The 10,501-nt window shown below is 35.9% G+C and overlaps 1 protein-coding gene across 1 annotated transcript; it reads left to right on the top strand.

The window, feature by feature from the left end:
* The first annotated feature begins 7,965 nt into the window (after positions 1–7,965).
* On the top strand, positions 7,966–9,829 carry LOC148028974 (uncharacterized). Its single transcript, XM_087688637.1, has 6 exons — positions 7,966–8,328; positions 8,500–8,597; positions 8,797–8,911; positions 9,058–9,182; positions 9,281–9,351; positions 9,494–9,829. The coding sequence occupies exons 1-6, from the start codon at positions 8,193–8,195 to the stop codon at positions 9,612–9,614; spliced, it is 666 nt and encodes a 221-aa protein (XP_087544763.1). The 5' UTR covers positions 7,966–8,192; the 3' UTR covers positions 9,615–9,829.
* The last annotated feature ends 672 nt before the right edge of the window (positions 9,830–10,501 follow it).

Genomic DNA, 10,501 nt, shown 5'->3' with positions numbered 1-10,501 from the left:
CATTCCTATATGGTTAAAATTCTATGAGGATCTAAAGAGTACACTCTCCATTTATGGGTGTGGTTAAAAATCTACAAGGATCTAAAGTGTACACTCTCCATTCCTATATGTCTAATGAGTGTAATGCATTCATAGTTGCATTTGGTATTACTCAATATGTGATAAAATGTTTAGAATATTCTAAGAAAGTTTGATTTTTTTCAAAAGGCTCAATAAAGTTTTGGAATATTCCAAGAAGTTTCTAGAAGATTCTTTAGAAAGTGCACTAGCACTCACATTAGCATTGCTTATATCATTACTTATAGAACTGATGTTTTCATAATCTAGAAGCTTCCCCTTAACCTCCTCAACTCTATTACAAATAGGGGACTTGGGCTACTAATCCTTCACTCTTGCCAACACCAATCAGGAGGTAAGTGCCCTCTAGTTCTAGTTCAAGCCATGTCTCTCAAGTTCTTGTTTGTCTTGTCTTATCTTGTATTTAGTCTAGTATTGTATGAAGGTACTCCCTTACCTTGTATCATGAACCTAATCTCATTCTAAATATCATTTCATTGAATCTTGTTTTGAGAATTATATTTTTTACCTTTTTCCTTACAATAAAGAATCTTTTTCTTTTTCTTCTTCAAGTTAATTTATTGTAAGTTGTAAGGTGACCCAATGACCTTTCCATCATACTATTTCCCTCATAACACTTCGTTCTTACGTGACTTGGCTTCTACCAAAAAGGCCATTAGTACTGGGTTTCCAAATTGAAATGTAAGAGAAATGATAGTTTTGATCTCTACATGACTAGACTTGTGACAAAGGGTTATGCTTGGCAAGTGTTGATCTCTACATACTAGACTCGTGACAAAGGGTTATGCTTGGCAAAAGGGCATTGACTTTGATGTGACATTTGCTTCCACTTGTTGTATGATACTAGTTTATAACGTTTGTGCACTAAAGACTCATAATGGTTGGAATGTACATTAGTTGGGCTATATTCTTGAATGATGATTTTCACAAAGAGATGTATGTATTTTAGTCTCGTGGTTTTATTTAGAGAAAGACGTAGGACAACACAGGGTGTAGATTAAAAAGACATTCTATGGTTTGAAGCAAGCACCTCCGGCTTGGTATGAGAAAATAAATGTATAGTTGAGTCTCGGTGGTATTTAAAGTACTCCCAATTAAGAACACCTTATATGCTAGAAATGACAGGGTTATGCCTCTAATATTGTGGTGTCTACAATGATATGTTGCTTATCACAAGTCCTATTGACAGATGTAAAGTTGACTTTTGTTATGGTAGTATTTCTTTGTGCTAAATAGAGTATGTTGAGCTATTCTTGTAAAGATTTGAATTTGATGGATTTCAAACATATTGCTATTTTGTGGATACATGATTGAAGTTGAGACTCTATAATGCCATATACTATTTTTATGTCCTTATCTATTAAAAGAATGTTGGATGTTTGATTTATGTATACATTACAAGACCTGGCATGTGTAGTCTCATATAATAAGCAAGTTTAGAAATAGCCAAGATACCAAGAATTGGTTGAAAGTGAAGTGTATATTTCACTATTCGATTGGTACTAGGGACCTTGGGTTATCTTAGGGAAATGCACGATCACCATATTTACACACTATTTTGGGTTCTAACTAGATCTATTGTTATTTCACTCATGTATCTAGAACTAGGTTACATTTATATGATCAAATTATTTAAAAATACATTGTATACATTCAGTAGCCCCATAGAAAACTATACAATATCCTAATTAGCATATAAAAAACAATGAAATGTGCATGTGTCTTGCAAGTTTCACCATGTTTGGAAGGATTTGAGTTTTTCGATAAACTATAAAATGGAAATATCCTAGGAAGCATGCTTAGAATATATCCTAACTAATTTAAACATCCGTACATAGTGACCGTAAATGATTTAATTACAATATAATTAGTTGTTGTTAAGCTTTAAATATCAATCAAGTTATATTATGTCTCATTCAAACTTAATGCTCACTATACTTGAAACATAACATGTTTTTTATGATAATAGTTATTATGATGCTTTAATAGACTCATCGAATCTTGATGATCTTATATCAATCCACTACTTGAAGTGAGATACATCATGGATGAAAGCTTTAATCATCTATGGAGAGCAAGACCATTTTCACCTACTAGAACTCTCAAATGACAATGCATGTGAGGCTTTATCTCCATGGAGTGCCTAAGGAGGTGAGATAGCTATGCCCAAAGAAATTCTTAAGAGAATAGTTGTTTTGCAAGTCAAGATATTGCAAAGATACCTTCTCCCAAAATTGAATGATTGCCATTATATTTCTTTGGCCATGCTCCATCACATATGAATCCTTATACACCTTTCCCGACAGATCTATCTTCATGACTTCTTGAAAAAAAAATTGACTTAATGAAAATTTTCTTAAATGTAATATTAGGTTAATGAAGGGCACACACTAAGGTTGTGGCAAGAAGAGAGAACTGAGAATCAAAATGCACAATGCCCAAGAAAATTACAACAATAGAGCAACAAAAGGTGCTTCAGAATATATAATCATTGAAAGAACTGATAGAGAATCTTACCAAAGAAAATGACATGCTATAAAGAGAAAGAGAGGAGGCAAGACATCATATTGCTAATTTGAAGGCCACTAAGGATGAGGTAATAAAAGAACAATGCAACAATAAGTGAGAGCTCTAGGATATTGTTGGTGATCTCACATAGATCATAAGTCAAAGAAATGAAGACAATGGGGTAGGTTCTTCACACCTCAATGAGGTAGGTACTTGAAATGGCAATGAGACAAACACTTCAAATGTCAATGAGGATAAGCCCTGAAATACAAATGATAATTTTTTTTGGTAAAGGTATAACAGTGTTATAAAAACTATTTATAATATACATGATTTGACATTGCCTTAACTTTGTTGATTTACATGATTTGAAAATTGTCTCAATTTACATACTTTGATATTGCTTCAATATTGTGCTTGATTTGCAATCATATACAAGTTAGTTGCATTGTAATCATGTGCTTTGTGATTCAATTATTTGAAATTGATCGTGTGTTCTACATCTAATTGTATATAGGTTAGTTGCATTGCAATCCTATAGTTTGAGATCTACTCATTTTATCTATCACATTTATAAGTCAATTATTTATGAGTCAATTGTATACTTTACTAGCCAGCCATTTTAAACCCTACACATTTTTTCCCTAACCCTTGATAGGTTTACTTAAATAATGAATTCATTAAGTTGTTATTATTCTCTAAGTTTTTCCCTCACCTTAAATGGGTCTACTTGAAGAATAAATTCATCAAGAAAAGACATTTCTATTCTCTTAATTTCCCTTAGAATATATTCGAATGTTCTCTAATTCAAATGAGTAATTAAATTTGACATAAAGTTTATTTTTCTTGAAGATTAATTAATTTAACTAAACTTCAATTAACTTTAGTTAAATTTTATCTTAAATTTAGTAAACTTCATAATTTAAATGTGAGAAGTCTAAAGCTTTTTACAAAGCCCTGGGCTTCCTTCACTTTGTGCATGGATTATAGTCTATCGGCTTGGAACTTCCCTCTAGGTGAGTACTAGAAGTGGATATTCATAACATATTTTGGTGATGATATGCCACTTAGGGTCGCTAGGGCACCTTTTTGCTTCTGTAGGAACTTCTTTTCCTTTGACCTTGCAAATATGCCTATTCACTCTATCCCTCAATACACTTTATGTTATGTGCTCTCAAGCCTCTTCTTCTCCAAGCTACGTGTGTGCATTTCTAAAACCTTGAATCGAACACATAATTGTTACATAACCATCCTTTTTTTATGTTCATTATGATATATCACTTTCCTTCTCACTTTTTGTCATTTTAATTACAAACTAGTTATGATCTCTCTCTCTTTCTCTCTCTCTCTCTCTCTCTCTCTCTCTCTCTCTCTCTCTCTCTATTATCATAAGAAAACATGCAAAAATAGATGAGGATCAACCTTGAAGCTATAGTATCATCCTTTCTCATATCTAAAGAGAGTGTATGAATGAGATCATGTATACACTAGAAGTAAGAAAACAAGACAAACATCCACAAAAATGGAGCAAAGAATTGCTTAGTTCAAGTGTTTTTTCCTACTTGATCAAATATTTTGCAATTTCAAAATGAGTAGAGAAATGAAAAGTTTCAGTAGTAAGTATGTTAAATTGCATACTTAAGGGTGCATTAGTATTGGTACCACCATTGGAATGTGCACTAGGATATACTAATGGCCATTTGACATGTATTTCAAATGTAATACCATTGACACCAATTTTATAATCGAGTTATCAAAAATTAGCATTAGTATCCTCTTGATTTGTTCTTGTGGTGGATAAGTTGTATTACTCTAGATTTTCCCTTCCTCTAAAGCTTGCCATACATAGTCCACAGAATCACATGATTCCACTTTCAAAATAATGCTATGAAATAGCATCCAAACAATGTTTACCAAAGGAATCACTCCTTTAGAGAAACCTTTGTTAGTATTACAATGGCATGTGGTTTCTTGATCTTTCTTCAATTGAGCTCCCAAATGATCGACCATTACCAACTTTACTAAGAAATCAAAGTTGAGGTGTCTTCTAGAGGATCCACATGGATCTAGGGATATGAATATGACATGGTGATTAATCATGGAAAAGAGAGAGCGAGAAGGTTTGTGCCCTAGGGTTGGTCGGATTTTAAGAGGTTTTAGCTATTCAAAGTTTCTAATTTCCTAGGATAGATTTCTAGGGTTTTTGGTAAAATATTACAATTTTCTACCAATGCTACAAGTATAGAGCAAGTTGGAATATTTTATGTAGGTATTGCAAATACTAATTTGATTTAGAGGTTTGAGGTCTACTATTTTTTGTGCTTAAGAAGAGGTGTATTATCATAGAACTAGCTTTGATAAGTTACAAGTGCAGATGGCTTACATACAAGATCTAATGGCTAGCTAATTGGAAGGTCAATGAGGCTTTAGTAATCAAAGTTGAAGTAACCCTAGCTAGGTGTAATCACAATTAGTTGATTCATGTTTGGTGGAAACATGCAATATCAACAACACTTTGGAGTTGAAGTAACCGTAGCTAATTATTGAGTTATAGCTTCTACTTATCCATTACTCTTGGTGTGATTACATAAGATTATGACATTAGTGCTATTCAATTTTGAGTAATGGGTCAAGATTGTGATACACTTGCAAGAAATTTATGAGTTTGAAGGATCTACTATGGCTTATGATAAGAGTTGCTTTGTGTTTATGGTACCCAAGGTGATTTCTCTAGAATTTTTTTTCATGTGTTACTACTATCCATTCATCTCCAAGTAAGTTATATCATGGAAATACCCTTATACATCGTATTTTACTTTACCATGACCATATAGAACTTTGATTTTCTATCCAACATTGACCTACTTGAGGTTAAACTTTTTATTTTATATGAGAATCAAAACCTTTGAATACCTAACTAAGGTTATAGAATGGTGTTTTCTTTTCAGGATTAGAGTTTTTTGCTGGTTGATCATGGGTTATGCTCTCGTTATTATTCCTTTTATGTATAGGAATATCTTGATACTTCCCATAACATTCATCATCAAGGAGCATTATCAAGGAGCATTATCTCATTAGCTCCTACCTTGGTTTCAATAGTACCCTTCACATGATATGATAATAGGGACATTCTCAATGGCCCTAGCAACATCCAAAACCTAAGTGAACATGAGAGCTTAAGTGCCAAGTCCCTAGTAGAAATAATAAGTGTAGCCCTGGCATTGCAACATAGAATAAGAGAATACAATTGTGACAAAATCACTAAACACAATGCAAACATGCTTGGGGGAGCTAAAGAAGGTGGATTGTAAGGTAGCAACCTCAACTACGAAATTCGAAGTGAAGGATATAATAACCCAAGTCAAATAAGAAGTTTAGAAGGAAATCAAAGAAATCAAGAAGGGAGATACCAACATTGCTCTCATTAGTGAAGATAATAAGAAAAGACAGATGTGACAACCATCCGTGAAGTTCAAAACCATACAAGTTAAAGATAACATCAATATTAGACGTGCAAGAACTTAAATGGGGTGACTCTCATGGTGGGCAATCTCAGAGTTGTCACTAAATAAGATATGTGCCTAGCATCAAATTCAAGGTCATCTAGATTGTTTCCCATGCATATAATAATGTAGCTTAAAATGGAACACAATATTTGCTTAATTTGGACTTCTCATAGATGATCGTAAGATAAGGGGACAATTCTCGTAAAAGTTCATAGTATTTACCTACTATTGTAGTTGTGTTGTTGTAGTGCTACTCAATCAAAAATGTGAAACCCTTATGATAATATATCACATACATGATGATGTGGCAGTTAGCATCTTTTTATTAGGCTCATTTCGTGAAATCACTTGGAAAAAATTAAGAGATAAATCAACACTAATCATAGCGTTTCCAATGCATTAGACAATGATAAAATATAGTGAAAATTTTGGGATGTTCATGGTGAGACAATATATGGTTAGTCCTTCAATATCAAGTTTTCTAACTCAATTGGACATACGTATGTGATAAACTATTTGGCTACAAAGATACCTTACATTCTCATGTATTCAAAAAACCTTCTTATGGACCAACTTTCCCTACAACTAACTAAAAAGAGGAGGATGATGCAATGTTTATTTTTGTAAACCTATGATATGATGTATATATATAAGAGAAAGATGTTAGATATACGTAGACTAAAAAAATACCAAATTTAATAAGGTTTGAGATTTCAAGAGTAGAAGTTTAGTACTTTATGAACATACATGCACAATGCAAAATCTCCTAAACATTGTGAAAGAAAAACATTATGCATTCATTAATATCAAATTTGGCCATTATTATTATGTTTAAGAGAATTATAAATGCATTGGTTGGAAAAGCTATTTGTATGTATTAAGTCAGATGCCATTTGTAATAAAAGCATCTAGTGTAGCGGATCAATATATATTGAATTCAATGTAAGCCTTTGAAAAGTATGACTCAAGGTTGTAATTATCATTATTTTTTATAATTGATATCGACAACAATTAATTGAGCATCTTCTATTCCAACCTTGAAAGTTGATGTGCTACTACATCACCCTGGGAACAATTGCTAGTAAAGAGTCCTTCTATAACTACATGCTCATATTGGAACTTATTAACAATTTGAAAGTTGAGGTGCTACATTGCCCTATGAATTATTACTAGTAAAGAATCTTGCTATAAGTAGATGCTCATGTTGAAACTTATTGACAATAAAATGAATCATCATTTCCACCTACATATTGACAGTCAATATTACAAACAAATTCTTATTAACAATTTGCGAGTGGTCTATATATAGACCATACTAAAAAGTTGTCGAATGCTCTATGTGCAAAGGGCTAGTGGATAAGATGACTTCTTGCTAGAAAAATATGTATGCTCACAAATGGGCACCCATTGTTGTGCCCATAGCCCACAGGACTGCGTAACGAGCTTAAATCTTTGGGATGGAGACAGGAGATGCCATAAATGATAGATTTAGAGAAGAGAGAGAGAGAAGAGAGTTGTGTGTGTGTGTGAGTGTGAGGCAGGAAGAGAGAGGGAGAGGGAGACGCACATGGTTTACTTCTTGTCACTGGAAGAGAGTGGCGTGGTACAAATCACTATAGTTTGTTGTCTGATGGATGGATTTCGCACGATCCTATCGTATGATAACCAACAACACATGACACACACAGAGAGACACACACACACAAACTCTGGAAGGAAAAGAAAGGAAAAAGAGAAAAACACGATTGATTTGCGCGCGTGAGTCACGCTGGCCTCTCACACTCAGTCACTCGCTCACACTCACATACACACACACTCTCTCTCTAGCGTTTTCTCGAGGCGGTCCCTCTGTGTAGAATCTCTCTCAATCCACACCCGCAGACACACACTCATACACTCGACTCTCTCTCCCCCCTTCCCCCAAGCCTGCTCGAGTCCCTTTGTCGGCAGTGCAGTTCATTATAAATAGGCAGTAGTAGTGTAGTTACTGTTCTCTTGTGTGATCAGCCGAGTGCCCGAGGTAGTTGTCCACCTGCTGAACCTGCGGTCTCTCTCTCTCTCTCTCTCGCCCCGCCTCCCCACATCCCGGCGGAGCCAGCCATGGAGAAAGCTGTGTATAGCAAGGTGGAGGCCTGGTACCTGGACGACTCTACCGACCCTCTGGCCTTCCGTGAAAACCCTCGTCTTCCGCATCGCCACACTCCCAACCAACCCGTGCCCCGCGAGCATGTCTTCGGTCCGTCAACTCACCTCCCCACCCTCACGTCCTTATACCCATTACCTCAGATTATCTTCCTTAGCTAGCTGTAATCTTATGTTTGTTCTCTATGATCGGGATTCGTTCCAGCATTGTTTTTGCTCTTTGCAGCTCTTGTGAACTCATTTCTCATTTGATAATCCAACGCAGAACTCGGCGTCATAACATGGAGCTTGGACGATGTTGATAACTGGGAGAACAATGACCTTCTGGAGGCCATCAAGAAAGAGCGTGGCTACAATTATTGGGTAATGACGATCATATGCTGTGCGTTAATGATAAGTGTTGGCTAGATCATATGATCTGCATTGTCATTAGCATTAGCATGATTATTGTAGGACTTGATGACGCCTATTAAGATTAAGTGATTCTTACAGAAGATTATACCTACGTAATTATTACCGGAAGATGAGTTAGCAGTTAGTCTTAATGTGGTAAACACGACAGGATATTGCGACTGTTGGTCCTGGTCTGGTGGAGGATTTCGAGGGGATGATCCACCACTTCTTCACGGAGCACCTTCATCCAGTTGAGGAAAGCAGATTGGTGCTGGAAGGGGCCGGTATGTAACTGCCAATTCTAACCCTTCTCAGCCTAATTAACCAAGTTAATCAGCATGCAGCTAGCTTTTCTTCAGGTCATGCGGTCACCTTTTCTTTGCGTGCATGTATTTAACTCTCTTCTGTGTGCTTATATTATGTTAATCAGGGTACTGGGATATCCGCGATTATGACGAGAGATGGATCCGGTTTCGCATTCAGAAAGGCGATCTTATTGTACTACCGGAAGGAATGTATCACAGGTTTACCGTTGACACAGACAACTACGTCAAGGTACTATTAAGTCCATACCGTGATTAAACCCCCTTCTCCTCTCTCTCGATCCATATACACGTTCTGATCATGTTGATCATGTGATTTCGCACCCACAGGCCGTGCGTCTGTTCAAGACCGTCCCATGTCGCACGCAGCATGAAAGACCAGCTGATGATATTGACGCCAGGTTATTTCTTAAACCATAGCACTAGCTGATAGTCGCCAGCTTTGTCTACTATCTTACGACTAGAAAATCTACATAATCATAATCTGGAAGCTCGGAAAATACCGTAATTCGTATTCATTGGACTCACCTGTTTTCATTCCAGGAAGCTATATGTGCAAAGAGTGTTGAACAATCCGCATGCTCTATACAGACAATCCAAGTGTGACCTGAAGACTGACTGTTCGGCCGAGCCACCTGCGGATGCTCATATAGTTGATGAGTGATGCTGTGTATAGCGTTAATGGCCGTTCGCTTTTGCACATTTTGTAATGACTAGAGTCTAGAACTTACCACTTCACTGTCAATTATATTATCCAGGCGCACCCTTTACTTTTTGTGCGGCTTCTGGAGTCCTGTACTTACAATGTAAAAATTAGCTCAGCTTTGACATTGGATGCATCTCATATACTGTTTTAACCTTTCACGTGCATTCATAATCTTTTTCTCTCAAGTGGGTGTTACTATAAAAATAGACCTTCCTTCCAAGTTCTATTTTATCACATTCTAAAGTGATAGGTGTGATTGCATTTGAATGTGGAATTATTTATTAACGTGGTGAATTATTCTTACCTTATCTCAGAATAGGGCTCAAACTATCTAGTGTATGACTAATTGACATGATGATATTCTTTAAAGCATACTCTAGGACACCACTTTGATGGCTTTTTCAAGTTTGCAATATGGAATTGCTAGAGAGAGAGAGAGAGAGAGAGAGAGAGAGAGAGAGAGAGTGAGTGTGTGTATAGAGCTTGGTTGTCTTTACTCCCATTGCGCTTTAGACACATGGCATCACTCTCTACATGGCATACAAAGAGAAGTGTTCGATTGAGGCTTTGCAAGGATAGTTGCAATTATAAGATGTACAAGTTGTTGGGAGAGGGGCATGGAGGTGTGCAACTATCGTAGTATTAATGACATTTTGGTGTTAGTTGAGTAGGTTGACAATAGGTTTTGCATGATACCTAATGCTCTTATTGAGATAGTGTTTAAAGCCCTTATGGACTTCTAGAACTGCATTTTCCTTTGTAACACTACCTATCATGTTGACAATTTTGTACTTTTAGATTATCTCATCATATACAAGAACTTTGCTCAGTTTCCCATAAGAAAA

This window comes from Lygodium microphyllum, chromosome 11, assembly GCF_053477565.2.
Source record: "Lygodium microphyllum isolate KBCC chromosome 11, Lygodium_microphyllum_v1.1.10, whole genome shotgun sequence".
Classification (NCBI taxonomy): domain Eukaryota; kingdom Viridiplantae; phylum Streptophyta; class Polypodiopsida; order Schizaeales; family Lygodiaceae; genus Lygodium; species Lygodium microphyllum.
The sequence above is the reverse complement of the archived record's forward strand: the minus strand, read 5'-3'. Positions and strand labels throughout refer to the sequence as shown.